The sequence below is a fragment of the Lissotriton helveticus genome, chromosome 3_1, assembly GCF_964261635.1.
Source record: "Lissotriton helveticus chromosome 3_1, aLisHel1.1, whole genome shotgun sequence".
Lineage (NCBI taxonomy): Eukaryota > Metazoa > Chordata > Amphibia > Caudata > Salamandridae > Lissotriton > Lissotriton helveticus.
The window spans coordinates 1,534,380,336-1,534,403,003 of NC_136061.1; the positions used below are offsets into that span (position 1 = coordinate 1,534,380,336).

The 22,668-nt window shown below is 45.3% G+C and overlaps 1 protein-coding gene across 4 annotated transcripts in view; it reads left to right on the forward strand.

Annotated features, from left to right (window-relative positions):
* SLC37A4 (solute carrier family 37 member 4) overlaps positions 1–22,668 on the forward strand; it is a 121,534-nt gene that overhangs the window by 68,855 nt on the left and 30,011 nt on the right. For all 4 annotated transcript variants that reach the window (XM_078682210.1, XM_078682209.1, XM_078682211.1 and 1 more), the window contains exons 3-4: positions 3,422–3,654; positions 20,649–20,883. In XM_078682210.1, coding sequence (XP_078538336.1) covers positions 3,422–3,654; positions 20,649–20,883 — 468 coding nt within the window. The remainder of the gene's footprint in view (positions 1–3,421; positions 3,655–20,648; positions 20,884–22,668) is intronic.

Consider the following 22,668-nt stretch of genomic DNA (forward strand, 5'->3'; position numbering starts at 1 on the left):
TTTCCTTGGACCCATGATTGCCTCCCATATTGTGTGTGATTTGCAATGTGTTACTGAAACCGCAGGCGAACTTCAAGTGAAAGGACTGATGTGCTACTGTTCTGTGTGATGCTTGTATTTCCTGATTGCCCTTTTTTCTGATTGCTTGGCTGTGCATTGTGGTGAAAGGTGCTGTGAATTTCACCTTGTTAGCAAATTATCGCATGTTATTATGATTTTTAGGTTTGGTGATTTAAGAGGTGTGCGTGTGTGCAGTAATAGCACAGTTTGCTTTTTCAAGTTTGTGGTGGAGTTTACTAGTGGTTTTGTTTGTTTTCTGTGCTCATATGTGTTATCAACAAGTTTGTGTTAGTTTGGACATTAAACCTGTCGGTGTTGGAAACACCTTCTGGACTGCGCTTGATAATACATCTGAATTGTTGCTAACTAACACTTAGTTGGTGCTTACTGTTGGTTGCACTTGGTTCCGGCTACATGGCAGGAGGTGCGATTTAAAGAACCAGGAGACATGGGTTCTAGGATTCGCTTCCCTACTTGACCTGAATGTTATCTCTGTATCTGTAATAGTGTGCGCTTAAACAGACTGAACTCTGTTATAAAACGATTTTTGCTAATAATCTGAATAATTCCTTTCACTGTGGAGGAGAAACTACGGCGCAACTTGTGCTTCACTACCATTCTCACTTACTGACATGGCTCACTTTGGGGCAGTGTTCTACAACAACGATAACATGTTTTCAGGTCTCGCCTAGACAGTGCTTGCGCTGTCTCTTCGAGACATTCTGTATTCAGAATATGTGCATAAAGCTCCTCCCACTTTCCGCCCATCTTTTTAATTGGCTCCTGTCCTTGTCCTTTGTAAATGGTGGCTTTTCATTGATCAATAGGCTTAGTAGTTCCTCCTTAGTACCGCCTTGTCTCTTCTTGTAACCTCCCACAAGGACACCCCTGTTACATGTGTTGTTACTCCCTAGGTTTAAATTACAGCCTTAAAGCACTATTTCCTTAAAACGCTTCAAGCAGGAAACACACTTGGTCCCAAGCTAGGCTGGCAGTGGTTACTTCACTCACTAGAACATCTCACATTTATATGAGACTGTCTATACATTTCCCTTCATCAGCTCCACACAGAGTACAACCTAATCCGAAATAAATGTATTCATTCTTTTGTCACATTTCAAAGCTACTAATTCTATATATGGACATAGCTAATTGAATGTACTTGTAGTACTGCCTTACATGCAATGCATTATGGGTAGGGTGGATTTACCATATCTTCTGCAGCGTGCAGTACCATTTGTGACAAAATGAGGTCCCCTTTTGGCCACATATGGTGTTGAACCCTGCAACATGGCTAAGTAAAAAGCGTTGCAATTTACAATGCCAAAAACTCCAACTTTGTAGACATGCACTGCTTGTGCAGCTTGCGATACTGCAGTGCTGGTGCCTTGCTCACTAGGGACCTCTATAAGCAGCTTGGGGTACTGCACCTAGACATGCAGTGCTGGCGCCTTGCTCACTAGAGACCTCTAGGGGCAGCTTGCGGTACTGCACCTAGACATGCAGTGCTTTTGCCTCCCTCACTAGTGACCTCTAGGAGCAGTTTGCAGTACTGCACCGAGACATGCAGTGCTGGTGCCATGCTCACTAGGGACCGCCAGGAGCAGCTTGCGGTACTGCACCGAGGCATGCAGTGCTGGTGCCTTGCTCACTTGGGACCTCTAGGAGCAGCTTGCGGTACTGCACCTAGACATGCAGTGCTGGCGCCTTACTCACTAGTGACCTCTAGGACCAGCTTACGGTACTGCACGGAGACATACAATGCTTGTTCCTGGCTCACTATGCAAGCACTTGCAATGCACTAAGTCTCGCATTACTGAAAGTATGAGCTATTGGAGTTGCATTATTATTTGCTACACAAATACCTCAAACTATTAGTAATACGAGACCTATTGCATTGCAAATGCTTGTTATCATAGTTGTTGTTTCGATTTTCTTGCGTGATTCATGGCCTTGTAATTTAACAAGGTGTACAGTAAACACTCATGGTTAGTTTTCCTAGCCTTTTTTTCTTTGTCATTTTATATTTATTTAGAGTAAAATGTCCATTAGGAAGGATGCACACTGTATAGTTTAATTTTGTTTCAGAGATGTGCCTAAAAAATGATTGCAGTTATTAGCTGGCACTAGTGGGCACTTTGATTTCACACTATTGTGCCGTTTCTGCTCACTTCTTTTAATAGTAGTCACTTTGACATCACCAGTTTTATGAGCTGTTATCATACATTTTCCTTTTTCTAGCCAGTTACCTCACGTCATGTGGGGACAGTGATGGGTTAGAAAGCAAATGTCTTCTGGATTTGTGAGAAGGGCAGAAGATTAATATCGAGTAAGAGCTAGATCGGAAGGGTTCCAGAGGTTGGAGGAGTGTGCTGAAAAGGACCAGCCTATTTTTATTGCTCAGTGGTTAGTGTCAAGGAGGTAGTGAGTGGATCCGGAGATTCAGGGCCCAAAAAATTTGGACCAGTTGGATATGTTGAAGGAGTTTTGTAATAAAAGGTCTTCTGTGTTGTATACAAGTTGGTTTGATAGTCGCTAGGTAGCCAATGGAATTGATTTATGAGGGCAGGTAGTGTGTCTCACTCGCTGTTTCTACTAGTTGGCGGTCTTGTGTCCCATTTACAGAGCTGCAGTAAAGGCAGGAAGGAGTTAACAAACGCTTATGTATTTAAAATGTTAAAAACCAGCATGTAGGATAACCTGCTTATGATGTTGCGTCATCTAAACTTCAGATTTGTACTGCATGATAGTGTAGTTGGCTGGCAGGGTGTGGGATTGCTCTTTCGCGATTGTGAGGGCATTTAGTTGCATATTTCATTTTGATTGCCTGGCCGATTATGCGTTTCTTTTGGGTTTGCCTGTTTGGTTGTAGTCTATAATATGTGGTTGTCTCATGTTTGTGGGTCTGACTGGCAAAGTGTGTGGATTTCTATATGATCGACTGGCCGGGTGTGTGTTAAGTGTAGTTTGCGGCCAATGTGTGTGTCATTTCTGCATAGTTGGCTATTCCCCAATGGTTGAATGCCAGCGTGTGAGGTACGACTGGCAGGGTGTTAGATATTTCATCATTGCTGGGTGTGAAGTATGCCTAATATTGTTTTACAGGGTGTAATGTCAAGCATTAGGTGTAACTTGAAAGGGGGCGAGTGTTCTCTGTCTCATCCAATGCGCAGTTTAATATGCTTCTGCCATCCTCTTCTATGCTTGATAACTAATTTTAATGATAGGGCAATAATAACTACTTATTACTCTGTACGTACAGTAGTATGGTATTTTGCTTGCATGGCCTCTTTACTTCAGAGATGGCACTATTACTCCATCTTGTCCCAAAATGTTTATTTTGATGCTGTCTTCTTTGTAGGTCTTATCACCAGCAGTCAATCTGCAGCATACGCCATCAGTAAATTTATCAGCGGGGTCCTGTCAGATCAGATGAGCGCTCGATGGCTTTTTGCCTCTGGTCTCCTGTTGGTAGGAGTCTCCAATGTCTTCTTCTCCTGGAGTTCCACCGTGCCCATCTTTGCTGTCCTGTGGTTCTTCAATGGGCTGGCTCAAGGCCTTGGGTGGCCACCATGCGGAAAAATTCTTCGCAAGGTCAGTGAAATGAAATGTCATTTAAAAGTGGAAGTAGATGGTTGTAGTAATGCATTGTGCATTTGCATAGCATGTTGCTATCACTAGTTGGCCCAAAGCACAGAGTGCTGCCTTTTTCTATTTTCTTGCATTCTAGGGCTTGGGTGCCCAGTTGGTTGTCACATTGGAAGCATTGGGTGTTGTGCATGAGAACCGGAGGAGTATTCCAAACTTGCTGATGTGAACTTAGTGCTGTACTTGATCCTGTAAGAAATGGAGCAACTGATGATCATGCGGTATCTTGAGAGTTTGTGTCAAAACCTGTCTCAGAAATAGGTGCTTGAAAACATTCGTCAAGAGCACCAGCTGTGATGGCTTTCAAAAAGAAAGATTAAACTTTATGCACAGGGGTGCTAATGGCTGTTCTGTTTTCAAACACTTTCATGAATTATAAAGTTCAGAAACTGAAGAACGATGGTATGGCAGAATCTATGTTGCTTGAGTTTAATACCAGTCTGAATATTTAGTAGAATGTTTTTGTCCCTGACTTGTAGTATCCTTACCTCATTACTAGAATATGTTTACCCCAGGCCTCCTTAAACACTTGAACCCTCATTTCTAAAGTAGTTTGTCAAAGACCTGTCTCCTTCTTTGGCAGCTCAGAAAATTCCTCCGGTGGAGCTACCCAACAAACTCAACACCTTCCACAGCACAATCTTCTCACTGATTGTCAACCTGACTTTGACCCTCTCCGTAGCATGGGGGCATTGTCTCTTGCTGGCCCGTAAGGCTTGCTTGTCCTTTTAGAATTTAGGAAAACTGCAGAACGAATCTTAAAGCCTTGTTTACTGCTTTTGGTACTTGGAGTCCACTGCTTTGTTCTGGGTACAAGAAGAAATTGTTCCAGTCCTTCAGGGCTCCTCTCAGCTCACAGATCGTTCTAGTCCTCTTCTGATGTGCCGGAGGTCCAGGAAGTGTTCTGAAGTGTGTGCCTGGAGATGCCACATTTATGCCTGGCATGATCTAGTGAGTGGGGTTGACTCCTGGGTACTCCCCAACCAATGGAGTAAAGGTTTCAGGCCCAACCCACGTTTGGCATTTTCAAGATGACCACATTCTCCAGCCCTACTAAACTAGGGCTCTGAGGACTGGGAGTGTGTGTGTGAAGTGTACTATGGTCATTCTAGTGTCCTCCAACATCTGACACTACAATTCAGTTTGAGGCAGGCACTGTACCCACAATAAACCCAAATACAGAAGTCAAGTCTGGTATAACAAAAACAGAGTCCTTCAGCAACCAGACTATGGATCCAACAAAAAAATTGTCTTGGCATCCTCTTCTGTCCCCTGTCAAGTGTGCCCCACAGGTTATATGTAAACCCTGCAGTCCTGTCATACTTTAGCAGGATATGTCACTGTTGTGTCAAAAGCATACCTACAGCCTCCACCCTGCATATTCCGTGAAGTTCAGAGGAGGCAGCTGTGCCCATTCTGGTCACCCCATTTTTTGCTCCTGGCAGGCATTTCAGACCTATTCAAAGCTAATCACCGGCTTGGAGCTGGCAGAGGCTTATGCTAATTAGCCATCCGACAGTTCAGGCATGTAAAGTGTAACTTTTTAAAAGTTACTTTTTTAAATATGTATTACAAATCCAACCACCATTGAATTTGGATTTTCAGTAATAGTGAGTTAATTCTTTTTCTAGCAACCCCCTTTACCCAAAGTACAGAATTAGTATTTTTATCTGTACTCTTGTTTTCACTCAATCTTCGTGTATAAAGGTGTAGGTTGCAGAGATCTGGGTGGAGCTCTCTGGCCTGCTGTTGGGACAGCAGATCCTCATGAAGAGGGGTCGAAATGGATGGCAGATTCCTTGAGTCAGTGGTTTGGAGTACTAAACTGTACTGGCCCACTCCAGTTCCACCAGGTCTGGCTGTGTTTGGTTCCACCCGACTTTTTTTTGGACTCGTGGGATCAGAGGCAGAGGTGGAAATGTGTACATGAGTACAAAATTCCACTGTAAGTAAAATGCTGCCCAGAAACCCCCGAGGAGGAAACTCTGGAGCTCACAAGGTTTGACAGTGAGTATTTTCAGAAGTAGCAAATAGATCTAGAAAGGGTGTGCCTCACTGGGCAAAAATTCTGTGTGCCACTTTTGGATGGAGATGCCACTTGTTATGGGCAAGATGGCACCTGCTGAGTCTGTCTGCCTTGATTTTGAGAAAACCCACCATTTTTTAAAAACATATTTTTATTGATTTTCAAAATAAAAACAAAAAAAAAGAATCATTTCCCACTTACAGTTATGAAACATCAATTGGATTCCAATAATAGAAAATGTCATCAACCATTTCACACTGCATCCCCCACCCATATCTCCCCACCGGTGTGCCTCAGTATCATAGTCTATCAACAATTACAGGACGCCAGAATCCAATGCAATAATGATCATGAACTTCAGTGTTACAGTACAGGTCATAACATACCTACTCAGAGATCACCATTGAATCCATCAATCATACCTCAGCTCCTTCTCCCTGTGCAAATGCGTCATTTGGGTCTTGCACCTCCTCCAATTCCGAATCCTCCCCTGACTCTGACTCTGGGGTCTTCAATATCACCGCTGAGGCCTCCCTCGCCGCCTTCAGCGCCTTTTCATTATTTGTTCTCAAGGCCTGCTGCAGCCTAAGCGCATTTTCACTCTGCGCCCATTTGAGCATCTCCACCCGCCATCTTCCCAACCCTGCCCCCCTTGTCGATTTCCAGTGCATTGTGATTTCTCACTTAGCCAATACGAGGCCCAGGTCTAAAAATGTACTTGTCACTTTCGTTCTGGTGGTATGTGGGAACGAGTGCAACAAACAAACTCCCATATCTAGTTCTAATGTCCTGTCCGTTATGTGGCACAATAGCTCCAGTACCCCCTTCCAATACGCCCCTAAACTTGTACACCCCCACAACATGTGTTGAAAGTTGGCTCCCACCAAACTACACCTCGGGCACTGAGCTGTTACCGCATTGAAGTATTGATTGAGCTTGGCCGGCATCAAATACGCCCTGTGCAGGATGTAGAACTGTACCAGTTGGAATCTAGCATTCCTCGTACATTTCCAGGCTTTCCTAACTAGATGGTCCCACTTAGTCTCCGAAACTTCCCTGCCCAGGTCTTGCTCCCACTTCCCTTGCAACGTATGCAGTGGTTCCTGAGCCTCAGTTAACATGCGCCTGTAAAGGCACGTAATGGCCTTAACAATTCCCGCCACCATCACCACATATTGGCACACCATGGAAGTACGTGGTTCCGACAAACCCATCCCTCAATAACGCTGCATAGCGAAAACACGCACTGAATGCAGCAAATAATCCCTCCGTGGAAGATCATATTTCTGTTGAAGGGTCTGAAACGGCAACAGAGTTTCATTTTCGTAAAGGTCTCCCAGCACTTTTAGTCCCAGTTCCTCCCAGGTATCCAGTGCGGCCGTATCCCCGCCATGCGGTAAGGCGTACATATTCCCAGCGGTATCTCCGGGGCATACGGAAGACTGAAGCCGGCCCTCCGCTGGCTCCGATTCCAGCACAACCGCAGTGTCTTTTCCTCAGCAGTGAGCAGCACAAGCTGCATCTTCTGCCGGAGCAGTATAAAAGATAAACTATATTGTGGGATCCATCGCCCCTCAGGGCCATCCGGGCCACGAAATTCCCGAGCCACAGCCTGGGTGAGCCACTGCAACAGCGCTGCTAGATAATACCATTCAAAATCTGGCATGGCCATACCACCGTCAGCTCTCTGACGTACCATTGTAGCCATAGCAACTCGCCGTCTTCCCGCCCCCAGATAAATCCCACCGCCATAAAGCGGAGCTGCCGAAAAACAGAGCCCGGCACCCAGATCGCACCGTCTGAAAATAATACAATAAACGCGGGAGTGCCACCATCTTCAGGAGTGCCACCTGACCCGCTACCGACAATGGCAATGTACTCCAAAACCCCAAACTACCCCTAATTCTGCGTATGGCTTGGCCCAAATTACCCTCCAACAAATCCTCCGGAGTGTGATAAATGTTGGTGCCTAAATAAGGTAAACATCGGGGCTCCCAACGGACACCCGCTACATGCGAATGATTCTGCACAGCTGTTTACCTTCAGCCCCGAATTCTGTCCAAACACCCGAAGCAATATTCGCGCTCCCTCCAAAGATGTATCCGTGTTCGCGAGAAAGATCAACAGGTCCTCCGCATAAAGGGAAATAAACTGCATGTCCCCTCGGAGAAATAATCCCGGGTAATACCTCCCCAACCGAGCATGAGAAGCCGGCGGCTCAATGGCCAATGCAAACAGCAACAGGAGAGCGGGCACCCCTGCTGCGTGCCCCGCCTCACACGGCAGGCCGAGGAAATCGTCACGCCTGTCCGCACCCAAGTCGTCGCTAATCTATAAAGGAGTTCCGTCCGTCCCACAAAGACGTCCCCAAGCCCAAACTCGTGTAGGATCCGGTACAAGTATGGCCACTCCACGCTGTCAAACGCCTACTCAAGATCTACTGAGAGCACCGCCTCGGTTGGGGCCTCACTGTGGTTTTCCCCCAATATCCACACCAGCTTTCGCACATTAGTTGCGGTATTGCGCTTTGGGATAATGCCCGCCTGGTCAGAATGGACCAGTTGCGCCATATAAGGGAGGAGCCGAGCCGCCAGAATCCCACTCAATATTTTATAGTCAACCGTCAACATAGACGATGGACGGTAGGCCGATCTAGACAAAGGGTCTTTACCCGGTTTCAACAACGGGATAATGATAGCCTCACGAGCAGAGTCCGGTAACCTCCCCACCTCCCGGGCTTCTTGATAAACCGCCAGCAATTTGGGGGCCAGGATATCGACATAAGTAGAGTAAAACTCCACCGGCAGACTGTCTGCACCTGGGGTTTTCTTACGTGCCATATGTTTTATTGCATGACGTATTTCCCCCACTGTGATCTCCTGCCCCAACTCATCTCTCTGGTCTTCCTCAAGGCACAGAAGCTGCACCTCAGCTAAGAACTCCTCCAATCCCTCATTGAGAAAACCCACCATATGCTTGACACTTGGGAATAACTCAGGCAGTGCTAACCATATCCGTAATGTAAAGCTTCAGAACGTCAAAACAGGGTGCCTGCTGCAGTACTACAGAGTGGTTGTTCTGTCTGTCATCTCCTATATAGACCTATCCTTGATGGAATATCGAAAGGCCTTGAGGACCATATGAATGGTGTGTAGGCTCCAAAGACTGATATGAAGGCTTAGCTACTTTGGAGACTAGAATCCTCTGATGCCACCTCGTCCACAAGGGTCTACTGCATATCAGGTTGTCCTCAGTCTTCCACCACAGAACTACTCTGGCCAACTTGTGAAATATTCACATCTTGTCCATGAGGTGTCCCCAGTGCTAACTCACTGTAATTGCAGTTTCCATTGAATGGCTTGCATGTGCCAATGTGTGCCCAACACCAGAAGAGGGTAGGACACCAGAACATAAACACTTAGAAAGTAGCTCCTGCTTGAAACATAGCCTGAATGGCCCGGGCTTGCTGTGGAAAAGCCTTCAGAGCAACTGTATCAAGAATGGCTCCATTAAAGTTCACCCTCTAAAATGCAATAAGATGGGACTTGGACTAAATAGAAAATCCCCAGGTGAACAGCTTAGGAATTGTTGTCTGCAGTTGGTCCGAAACTAGCTGAGGCAAGCCAAACTTCAACATGCCAGTCACCGAGGAACGGCAAGACGTGTATCCTGGCCCGTGGAGATAAGCAACAACCACTGACATAAATTTAGTAAAGACTCGAGTTGTTGATGTCAGGCTGAAGGGCCGGACAGTGAAATGGAATTGGTCCAACCCCACTACAAACTTGAGATACTTAGAACGGGACTGCAGGTCTTAAGACACCATCCATTCTTTTGAGTTGAAGGCTAACAGAACTTTCAAAAGAGTTATCATCCTGAACTTCTCCTTTTTGAAGAATATGTTCAACAACATAAGGTCCAAGAGTTGTCTACAGCCACCATCCTTATTGGGGACCATGAAGTTCTAGTCATAGCATCCCAATTCTTCCTCCGCCTTGTATACTAATTTAACAACACCCTTGATGAGTAACACAATTTCTCTGGAGGGAATAGCACTAACGTCTGAGCAATAACTGGATGGATATGTGGTTGGGAGTAGTTCAGAGAGAGAAGAGCTGATGAACAATGTGGAGGAAGTACAAGCCCAAAGTAATGTAGCACCAGCAGGGCATGGAATGCTGGATTCTGCTCTTACTGGCCCCAAATGCTTAATGGAGGGGTCATTTAAGATGTTTGGTGCGAGTAATTGGAGAAGAGGAGGAGGCGTATGCTGCTGACTACGATTTCTGTCACTGGCTCTGCCCTAAAAAGGTTGTACTGGTGTTGGACAGGTTATGAAGAAGTCTTGTGTGATAGGCAAGGCCCGTTAAACAGACCCTACATTTTCTGTATTCATGGTGGAATTGTCGAGCAAGAGAAAGAAATCCCAGAGAGTGAGCTGTATCTCTGCTATCCTTAAAGTGCTGGAGAACTGCATCCTGTTTTTGCATTGAAGCATGACATCTGATAATGCTGGTGACTAGTGCACGAGCAACATAATCAGTGTGGCCAGACCAGAACACAAAATGCACTTAGAGTCCTTACTACCAGGTACCGTATGCCTTAAGCTCTGCATAAATCTTTGGCCAACGCTGGCAAAACCTTGTGAGCCATATCCTAACGGTTATACTTTCAGCACTCGGGAGGCAAACTTCTTTCAAGTAGAGCACTGATAGGTTTGTCAATAAAAAATGTTTTTTACCTATTGCCTCAATCTTTTTAAATGCTCTATCTGGAGGAGCTGACCAAAAGGAGTTCAGCTTAACTTTGCTTGTGAAGCCTAAAATCACTTGATGTGACTTGTTTTATCAGGAATTTTGGGTCACTTAACACTGGCCTATGGCATTGCACAGTAAGTCAACTCATTGGCAGGACGAAAGCGGGCTTTGACCAGGTGCCATAATAGAAACAACCAGGGCCTCGTTATAGGGCAAGAAAAGTTCCGAAGTGGAAGGCCCAGACTACAAGATCTCCATTAGAAAATTAGGCTTTGTTTCCTACGTGTGAAATTGTAATTCAATGACTTCAGCATTATGAACCACTACAGAAGAAACACTTTTTTCTGTTTAAGGTCCTGATGCAGGTTTAAGTCCAACTCTGGTTAACTATCCAAGCTACTGGCATTTTGTAGGTCAATATGTAAACCCGCATCAGGATAATGAAAGAGGATAAATTAATCGGCCTCGTTGTCATCATAATCAAGACTTGCTTAAGGTACTGAAGAGCATCAAAATCCAAACTAAAAAAAGCCTCCTGAAAATCAGATCTGTCAACATTCAAAATATTTCATCCATGAGAGGTGGGCCAACAAGAGGGGGAGGGGCTTTGATCCTGTTACTCTTTTCAGCCGTATCTGTAGTGACATCTAGCCGCACATTCCTCATCTTAGAATCCTCCCCAGGTGCCAGACTGGATCCGAAAATATTCTCACCAGAACCTGTGCACGTCTGTAGAGGGCATTGAGCAACTCCATATAGCGTTGTCTGTGGATTGTGATGTCAAGGACTCCATATAAGCCCTCCCTCAATGTTTTTTGTGACCATTTCAACGCCAACAAAGCAGAGCCGCGTAGAGAAGTAGTTTCAGGAAATAGTGAGCCAAAAAGGGAAAAATCGTGTTATCCAGTATTGGGGTATCTTTCATAGATTCACATGCCTGAATCATTCCCCGTCGCCGAGGCGGGAGTCCCACGGTATATAAAAAAGCAGTGCCAAAAGTAAATTACAGTAGTAGGCCCTATGAGAAGGCCTGAGGCCTAGATTGTAGTAGCCTATCTACCTCATTATGCTAAAAAGACCAAAGTCTTTGCTTCAACCAATCAACTTGCAGCACCCTCTAGAACCCTCTCTGCAGAGCCAGTTCTCCTCAGATTTTCACCGCACGTCGTGTGGAAGGGAGTCTCCCTGAGTCTTGACTCAGTTTCTCTATGCTTCAGGATGTCTGAAAAGAAGGCCTTGTTTAGACCTTGCAGAACATGCGAGAAGAAAAGGGTCCATGTTGATGACCAGCATAAGGACTGCATTTATTGCCTTTATCCCAAACATGAGGCAAAAAATTGTAAGATCTGCCGCACCTTCCCGTCTAAGACTCTAAGGGATAGGGAGGCCAGAGTCTTTTTATGGCTAAAATCCTCTTCTACTTATGATGAAGACAGAGCCGCTACCTCCAGTAAGAGAGCGAAATCTCAAGAGGATTATCCAAGTGAGGGAAGAAAAGATGTTAAAACTTCCCACTCCACTTCAGGCTCTTCACAGAGATCTCCATCTTCTATCTCTGGAGCCTCAGCTCACAAGAAATCTTCAAAGTTAACCGTGAGTAAGAGCTCTTCTGTCTCTTCACCTGTGACTACCATCTCAACTTCTACTTCTTCTTCGACGGCTATGATCTCTACTACAGCCATCACCTCTCCTATCCTGTCTACTAGAATCTGCATTGTGATTAAAAGAACTCTCATCGGCGTCCCATCGACGACAGCCTCGTAGACGAAGAAGCACTCGTCGACAAAGAAGCCCTCGTCGACGAAGTCATCTACGGTACTGTCGACGACTGTCTCGTCGACGAAGAAGCAAGGTCCATTGACGATATGAAAGAGAAATGGAGCAACGTCCTGGGAGGTGATCTGTCAGAGGAGGAATGGGAAACTGCATGCCTACTGACTGGCATGCTGCCAGCGAATGGGAACCTGAGGATCATACACTACAAATACATACATCAAATGTACCACACACCACAAAGGCTCCACAAACACGGGTTAAGGGACGATTCCAAATGTGTGCGATGTAAGCTAGACGATGCAGACTTCTTGCATTTGGCATGGAGCTGTGACCCTGTGGCTGAGTACTGGGAACAGGTAACACTGGCATTAAAAGAAATGTTAGGGACATCACTGGACTGCGAAGCTAAGATCTGCCTGTTAGGCATAGTCCCACACTTGCGAGCAACACGGCAAAAGTTCTGTGTAGTAGCACTTTTGATGGCGAAAAGGAGGGTCTCCATGCACTGGAACAGTAAGGCGGGGCCGAAGTTGAAAAGTTGGCTGGAAGACTTGACGTACTGTTGTGACACACTGGCCACGTATGAGGAGGAGTTACCGATGAGTTCACGACCCAGGGACTATTGGGTATATTTGCGTGACTACTTACTAAAGCACACGCCGACATGACCATTGCAGAGTGCACAATCTTGATACGAGACGGAATGTAGAATGATGAGTTACACATACTAAAAGTAGAAGAGGAAGAATGTTGTGACACAGTGTTTAAGGTTCTGAAATTACTTGTTGTTTTTTTCAGGTTTAGGATAAAATTTCCAAATATAAAATGTAAGAACATGATCATGCCCAGTATGCAATTCTGTGTAATGTTATCAATGCTTTTCCATGACATGCCGCCGGTCCTATCGATGTCGGCTGATGGGCTGTGTACAAATATCAACGTATAATATACATTGCAACACTACGAGGCCGGCCTAATATGGTTGTAGGCGCAGAATTGTATACTACTTATGTGGCGTATACCATGAACATCTTACAACAATAAATAAATAATAATAAAAAAAAAAAAAAAAAAAAGTCCATTGACGATGAGCCCGTCGTCGACGAGTCCATCGACGGCAGCCTCGTCGACGGCAGCCCCATCGACGTCTAGTCCGTCGACGGCGGTCCCGTCGACGTCAAGTCCGTCGACGGCGGTCCCGTTGACGTTGATTCCATCGACGATGAATCCTTCGTCGTTGACCCCGTCGACGATGAACCTGTCGTCGACGACTGTGACACCATTATCACCGGTATCATCAAGACCAATAGATACTGCTTCAGTTAAGCCTTTAGCTGTGAAACAGGCTTTTTCTACCCCGCTTTCTTCAAAGACCTTTCAATTAGTATCATACCAGAGACCGCAAGAATCTTACATTTCGCCACTTCTGCCCTCTCATCTCCTAGAGACTTATGCTGATGATGAAAAGGAGAGTTTTGAGGATGATGACAATGAGGGAGCTTTTGGAATAGCTCACCATCCGTCAGAATTAAATATTAAATGCCAGGAGGATGATGAAGAAGAAGATACTTATTCCGGGCATTATTATCAGGAGGACATTGTAGTCCCTCATCATACAGAATACCTGAGGAGGTCTCAAGTTTCGAAGGCCAGTCATTTACCACCAAGCCTCATCCAAGATTTACAGGCTATGCTGGCAGACTTTAAACAACGTTTTCCACCTCAACAGGTCGTGCCTCCAGACCAACCTGCTGTCCCCGTTCCTCAACCTGAAGTTCCACCGCCCAGGTCTCCGGTCACGGAAACTCCACAACCTGCTTTGCCTACACAGACCCCGGACACTTCTTCTGGTGAAGAAATAGAGGAAGGAGAGTTACCTAATAATCCTCCGTTGGATCCGTGGGAGGACTACGTTATTCCCATGCCGTCTCCACGAACCCCACAACCTTCAGACTCACCGCCTGAAGACATAGGTGGATTCCATAATCTCATGCAGCGAGCTGCAACTAGATTTCATTTGCCGGTGACAGTGGAGCAGACAGAATGTTTCCTCCATGATTTCAAAGAAGAAACTAGGAAGGTGTCAAGAGCCATTTCTATTGTAGATTATATCTGGAAAGAAGGTGTCAAGGTGATGAAAAACCCTGCTTCAGTGTTACCAAGGATTGATAAAAAATATCGCGCTCCTCTCACTAGTCCTGAATACCTCATTGGACACCCGTGGCCGGATTCGGTCATCTCGCAGGCCGCGCAACAAAGATCAAAAACGTCAGCCACCCCCATCACTACACCACCGGATAAGGAGGGGCGTCGTTTGGACCTTATTGGTAAATAAAATTCCACCATGGCTGCTGCCTCGATCAGAGCTGCAACTTCTTTAGCGATTATAGGGCGCTATGATTGCCAAATGTGGTCCGAGATGGCTAGTTTGATTAATCTAATCCCAGAGGATAAAAGGCAGGAGGCACGCAAGATCTTAATGGAGGGGGAACGTGCCGCTGCAGAAACCATCGACTGCGCTTTGGATATTGCAGAAACGAACTTTAGGCAGCTGGCAGGAGCTGCAGTTCTCAGACGACAGGGCTGGCTAAAGGCTACCACCTTTAGGCCCGAAGTCCAACTTAAGATCCTGGACATGGCTTATGATGGAGAGTCTCTATTTGGGAAACACATCGACGAGGCTCTCCAGGCAATCAAGACGGATACTGACACTGCAAGATCCCTAGGTTCATTGCAGTATAAGAGAGGATCTTTTATAGGTGCTAGAGGACGTGGATACTCCTCTAGAGGAAACTACTACCAACAAGGCAGACAATATCAGCCTCAGTACCGGCAAAATTATCAGTCTTCTTATCGCCAGTCCGGAACAGCTAGTTTCTCTCGCCAAGGTGGACGAAAGCGCACAAACAGTCATGGGCGAGACACTCACAGAAAACAGTGAGATCAGCCGGGCGCCAACCTTATTTCCTTCCCTCCCTGTGGGTGTGAAGATATCTGCCTTTCAAGAACAGTGGCAGCGGATTACATCCGATCAGTGGGTACTGGACTTAGTACAACATGGTCACACCCCGGAGTTTGTCACCAAACCACCAATAACTCCGCCCAGGGGTCCCCCTCCCCCTCATCTTCACTTATTGTTCAAGGAAGTTCATTCAATGCTCCTCAAGACCGCTATAGAAAAAGTTCCAGTACATCAGAGGTGGATAGGCTTCTATTCCCGTTTTTTCTCATAAAAAAGAAATCAGGGCAATGGCGACCGATCCTGGACCTGCGCAATCTCAACAAATATCTCAAGAAGCAGGGTTTCCCCATGGTCACTCTTTCGGAAATTTTAAATTGCCTCAACGAGGGAGATTTTATGGCTTCCTTGGACATGGAAGACGCATACTTCCACATCCCAATCCATCCAAAACATCGAAAGTATCTCCATTTCACTGTGGCTGGTGCCCATTATCAGTTCAAAGTACTCCCATTTGGCCTCAAGTCGGCTCCAAGGATTTTTACAAAGTGCCTGGCCCCAGTAGCGGCAGCACTACGCTCATCAGGGATCCAGGTTTTCCCGTACTTGGACGACTGGCTAGTCAAAGGTTCATCAAAATGCAGGGTGCAGCACGACATAACAGTGTGCCGCAATCTCTTTGCATCCCTAGGTTTCACTGTCAACGAAAAGAATTCTCAATTGGTTCCGAAAAGAATCCTACTTTTCCTAGGAACTTGTCTGGACACGATACAATGCAAGGCATTCTTGTCTCAAGAAAGGCAGCTCCGTCTACAGGCATTGACCATAAAGCTATCCAAAAGAAAGTCACTTTCTGTTCGCCTCTTTGCTTCACTTCTGGGAATGTGTTCCTCGGCCATAAGTCTCAATCCGCTGGCACGTCTCAAAAAGCGGCCTCTACAGGAGGAGCTACATCTTCAATGGCAGCAAGCGACAGGCTCCTTCGAGGACATTTTCAAGGTCACCCCACGCATAGTGGATGCTCTTCAATGGTGGACACAACTTCACAATCTAAGACAAGGACTCACATTCTTGGAAACTCCTCCAGACCTCGTCCTGACGACGGATGCGCCCATGGAGGGCTGGGGAGGCCATCTCCAAGACTTGCAGGTGCAAGGCAAATGGTCTCAGAAACACAAGAAATGCCACATCAACAGTCTAGAGTTGAGAGCCATCTTCCTATCTCTACAAGCGTTCCTCCCCAGAATTGCAGGGTCTTCAGTCCTGGTCCGAACGGACAATACCACCAGCATGTTTTATGTAAACAAGCAGGGAGGGACAAGGTCAGCTACACTATCAAAAGAGGCTCAAGAGTTATGGGAATGGCTAACGCTTCACAACATAACTCTCAAGGCGGAACATGTCAAAGGTCTGCACAATACCCTGGCAGAAAACTAAGCAGATCCTTGTTGGATTGCCACGAGTGGGAGCTGGACAACACGCAATTGATCAAGGTGTTTCAGACTTGGGGCAAACCAACGTTGGCCTTATTTGCGACCCAGCAGAACAAGAAATGCCGGTATTACGCCAGCAGATACCCTCAACAGGGATCAAGAGGGAATGCCCTGTCCATGCGATGGTCAGGGATCTATGCTTACGACTTTCCTCCGATCCCGCTGATTCCGCGAGTGTTGCGCAAGATGACATTGGAGAGCTGCCGTCTCCTAATTGCTCCCAGATGGCCTCGTCAATATTGGTTCCAGGAGCTCATGTTGCTGTCACAGGAGCATCCGATCAAACTTCTACCGGCTCCAACACTACTGTCACGCAACGGGGTCAGATACTTCACCCAGACCCTCAATCTCTGAAATTGCACCCATGGCTCCTAACTTCTTAGAATTTCAACACCTACAAATTCCACAAGACTGCCGGTACATCTTGAAGAAAGCACGAGCCCAGAGCACGTTGAAGACTTATCATCTCAAATGGAAGCGTTTCTGCTCCTGGTGTACTTCAAACGCTTTACACCCTATCGAAGCTCAAACGGAAAAAATTCTGCCTTATCTTTTACATTTGGCTCGCTCTGGTCTTTCTTTCTCGTCCATAAAGGTCCATTTAGAGTCTTTATCCAGGTTCAGGAAGGTGGCTGACACTCCATCACTATGCTCTTCGTCACTGATAAAACAATTCATGAGGGGTCTTTTCCGGACTTATCCTCCAGTTAAACCTTCAGCACCGGAATGGGAACTCAACAGGGTCCTCTCACAGCTGATGAAGCACCCGTTCACACCGATCCACAAAGCCGACCTCAAATTCTTGACATGGAAGGTCGCCCTGCTTTTAGCCCAAACTTCTGCCAGGAGAATAGGAGAAATTCAGGCTTTCACTATCAAAGAACCTTTCTTACATTTTTCTCAAGAGTATGTCACTCTTCGAACGAATCCAACTTTCATACCCAAAGTGCCTTCTCAGTTCCATCTGAATGAGCCAGTGAAATTGCGGGTTTTCTTCCCAAATCCTACAACCCCGGCGGAAAGAACACTACATTCTTTGGACATTAAACGATGTTTAAAGTTTTATCTTCAAAGAACAAAAAACTTCAGAAAGTCAGATCAGCTATTCGTGGCTTATGGCCAAACTACACTGGGGAAAGCAGTCACTAAAGCCACAATTTCCAGATGGATAGCCTCTGCGATCCATTTCTGCCATGTTAATGCTAACCGACCACTACAACAGACTGTATGGTCTCACTCTACAAGGGCTGTAGCAGCGTCTACAGCATTGTTTGCAGGAGTAACGCTAGAGAACATTTGCCGTGCTGCGACATGGAAGAATGTCCACACGTTTACAAGACATTACTGCCTGCAATCAGCAAATCAAGAGGATGCGGCAGTTGGTCAAGCGGTTTTATGTCACCTGTTTCCATAAGTACATATTCAGGTAACAATGGTTGGTTCATTTTATAATGTGTGTATACTATTCAGTATTTTTGTTGATATAAAAGAAGGGCATGTTTTGCAGATTGCTTGTTTGTTATGCTGATATTCCTTTCCTGTGGAATACTAGATGACTACTCTTTTGAATTTAGTCATGTTTTTATTAGTAGATCATTTACTTTGCAATTGTTGGTTGTTAAACATAAGTTTATGGGGGTGCACCACAATAAGTCTCCCAACATCCGCAACCGACTTTTGTCTAGTTTACTGCTTGCTATTCTGATTCAGGCATGTGAATCTATGAAAGATACCCCAATACTGGATAATAAAACAAGTTACTTACCTGTAACTTCAGTTATCCAGTATTGGTATCTTTCATAGATTCACATGCACTCACCCTACTCCCAGGAGAGTCCGTTCTCTAAATTTGGGATATTCATTCCCACTTGTGCTAACGAAAATCTGAGAAGAACTGGCTCTGCAGAGAGGGTTCTAGAGGGTGCTAGAGGGTGCTGTAAGCTGATTGGTTGGAGCAAAGAGTTTGGTCTTTTTAGCATAATGAGGTAGATAGGCTACCACAACCTAGGCCTCAGGCCTTCTCATAGGGCCTACTACTGTAATTTACTTTTGGCACTGCTTTTTTATATACCGTGGGACCCCCGCCTCGGCGACGGGGAATGATTCAGGCATGTGAATCTATGAAAGATACCAATACTGGATTACTGAAGTTACAGGTAAGTAACTTGTTTTCTTTCAACAAGTACAGATAGACAGAGCTGCATTAGAATGCAAAGAGGGGACCTAGGAGACCACAGGGCCCTTAGTTTAATATTGTCCAATATTGCCATCGTGGGCTTCTGGTGACATCCTAAATAAAATGAAGTGGAGTGGCATGTAAATGGCACCAGAATTCATGGAAGGCAATATCGTGCAATATTACACCTTACCTACCCTCTATTATATGTTGCATGTTTATTTTGAGAAAGTTGTCTTGAAAAAGCTGTTTTCCTCACAAAGCAGCTAACAATATGCACTGACGAATAAGTATGTTTGATATGTTTATCTGTTCTGAATAAATTGTTGATAAATCGATAGGAAATGGTGAGGGCTAGTTGATTTGTGCGGTTCTGTGGTTGCAGTGTTTACTGTATAATTATTTGTGCATACTTTGTCGTACAATTTTGAACATTTGCAGCTGTCAAAGAATTTTCTTTCAGCTCAAATGGATGAAACTTGTTTTGCAAGAGTGGTGCCGCATATTTAATTTTTTTGCTGCAAATTTTTGACCAGTCTCAGCTGTTCTTTTGGTAGTAAGACTGATTAAGGAGGACTCCTACGAAGCTAGCCCACTTCTTCCTCTCGTTCCCGCGATCCCAGTAGTTGGGATCACGTTTAATAACTCTACTGCATAATTTGGCACACCGTGCCGCATAACCCTAGTAGCCCTGACAAGTTTAAAGCTCTTCTGACTGGTTTAGGGGCTGTCATTATGTTGAGGAAATCTGTATTTCACAGGCAGCCATGAAATATTTCTCATATTTCACTGTTTCCTGTGATAAATATTTTTTGTGCATCTGAATTCTGTGCAATAAAAGCACCAAGACCTGTAATATACATTAAGTCATTAAAAACATACCAAAAAAGTAAAAATGTGTGTGATGTAATGGTGCTCCCGATATTGTAGCTAGAATATGGCTCGCAAAGTAATGACAGACAACCAACCTCTCTCAGGGTGATGTTAATGTGTATGCTCCTTTAATGTGAATGCCCCCTTTCTTCCTATTTCCGTATACAATTTCTAGCCCTATTATTTGTGCACTTTTGACAGTTTTGATTTTAATCTCACACAATGACTTCGTTTGTTTTGTTGTTTTTTAAGGTAGTAATAAACATACTGTAAATAAAAACAAAGTGCTTCCCTCTGTGGGATGTCACAAGACAGTGCCTCACAGTGTAATGCCTTCATATAGTGTCTCTCAGAATGTGATGCCATCAGGCAGTGACTTGTGATGCTAGTAGAAAGTCCCATCGTTGTAAATTTCGGTATATTAAGCTGCTAGGGTTGTTTATGAGTTGATGGCACAGATGGCAGGTTGTGCCGAGTTCCTTACATCCCATTGAGATAGCTTTGAAAAAAATAGTTGTAAAGATGTTTATATAGCGCAAACTCGACCCGAAGATATCGGGTATCAGAGCGCTTTACATGAACACCAGTTACGTTACAGATGGACACATTAATTTTTGCTAGGCACGAGGAGATTAAATGATTTGCCCAGAATCACAGGATGTTGAGCGTCCTTGCCGAGACTCGAACCTGGTTCCCCAGCTTCGAGGTTAACTGCTCTAGCCGAAAAGCTACATCCTCTCCCCCTAGCTGTTACTAATCTGAGGACACTGCTGTCCACACAGATAGACCACCATGACCGGTAGTCCTGCATGGTCCCTTGGATTGACTCTCTTCAGCTGCACTTACATTCTTGTGTGTTTTTCGATTTTCTTCCCTTCAGTGGTTTGAGCCCTCTCAGTTTGGGACATGGTGGGCTGTCCTCTCCACCAGCATGAACCTGGCCGGCAGTGTGGGCCCCATCATTGCCACCGTGCTGGCGGCCAGCTACAGCTGGCGCTCCACGCTCTCCGTCTCCGGCCTGATCTGCGTGGCTGTGGCCTTCCTCTGCCTCGCCATGATCAAGAACGAGCCAGCGGACGTGGGCCTGAAAAACATCGAGCCGGGCTCCAAAAAAGGTGAGTTCATCACGAGCCTCAGGTTAGTACCACCATAAGAGATAATGGGTGAACACAGCAATATGTATGTATGGGGCTGGTTGCTGGACACCAAGGCAGGCTAAGAAGAAACACTGAGCCGAGAAAGCTAGCTCTCTCTCTCTCTCTCTCTCTCTCTTCTCTCTCTCTTCTCTCTCTCTCTTTCACTCTTTCTTCTCTTTCACTCTCTCTTCTCTCTCACTCTCTCTTCTCTCTTTTCTCTCTCTCTTCTCTCTCAAGGGCACGTCCGGACTCCATTCTTTCTTTGTAGGGAAGCTCTGGCCAGTCGTTCTCTCTGGTATTTTCCCCGTAGGCTGCGGGCTATGTGGCTCCTTTCAAAGAAAGATGGCATTCCATGACAAAACCATGAATTTCTCATACCAAATTTTCCCCAGTTTTCTATAGGAAGCAGTCGGCATTCAAGAATTCTAAATAGACCGTAACATGTTTCTTACTTTTGAGAGCATTGGAATCGAGAATATTATTCTCTATGGTTACACTAAGATTGAAAGGAAACTGAAAGCATCAAATGAACACGTATTAGGAAAGGCAGATATTTCATTTAAAAGACACATGATTCATAAACTTTGAATGTGAATAACAAAGGAACGTATGACACCTGTGCACCTTAAACCGCATTTTTAAGTCGAGCCTAGGCAGCACGTACGCGCTGTCTGCAAGACCTGCTGTAAGCAGTATAGCGAGTGCAATCCTGCCTGCTGCTTGCCATTGGTTAAGTCCTGCATTGCTCTTCTTTCCTGGCTCCTTATTGGTTGGTGCTCCCTATACATACCTCCCGTTTTATCGAAGTTGCACCGACCAACTACAGTTTTGTTATGCTGTGAGTGTTCATGTGCTGTGTGCAGGGACTACTTCTTTTATTTTGTGCTACTGATATTCTGTCACCATGGCGCCCAGTTTCATGTTTTTTTATTTTGACCATGGCGCCCACTTCACGGACCGCCATGCACGTAAGTTAAATAAGCACGGGCTCCATTATTTTTATTTTAGCACGACACCTGCTGTCATCATTTTTGAAGTACTGTGTACAGCGCCACGCTTTATGTTTTAGCACAGCACCCCTTTTATATTTACAAAACGGTGCTTCGCTTTACGTCGGAGCATGGCGCCAACTTTTATGTTTAAAAAAGTAATCACTTTACGTCATGCAAATGTGAGCCATACTGCATTGTAAATGCCTGTCTTAGAAAGTGGTCTGTGCCCGTAATCAACGTGGCTCGCTAAATTACTATTCAACGAGAAACAGAATTTTGCTGGGTAGCAACATGCCAGTAGGGATTTATGCACTTGGGAGCCGACACAATGAAGGATTCTGACATTTTGCAGTACCCTCTTGTTCAAACTATGAACACAGCACTACATGTAAAATAATCCCTTTTTCCATTGCAGCTTGTGCTGCGGCCTTTTCTATGCTGCAGCACAAGCCGCAATGGAAAAAGACATGTTTACGAGCGCCTACAGGGCGTTTGCATCATAATATGTCGGATGGAACTGCCGACTACTACTCGGCCGGTTACTGTACGACCACCATCGTAATCAGGCCCTATGTTTTGATTCGTGTAAGAGTAGGCACAGTAGAGTAGTTGTAGTATAGCCTCTAACCCAGTCCTTTTTTGATGAACAAAACTCGCACTATGTGTTATATAAAACATCCTCACACTCCTGTTTCCTGGGAGTCTTGTATGTGCTGAGCCGCGCACCCCTGTTTGCTGTATGTAATATTAGCAACTGAATACTCTTTGCGAG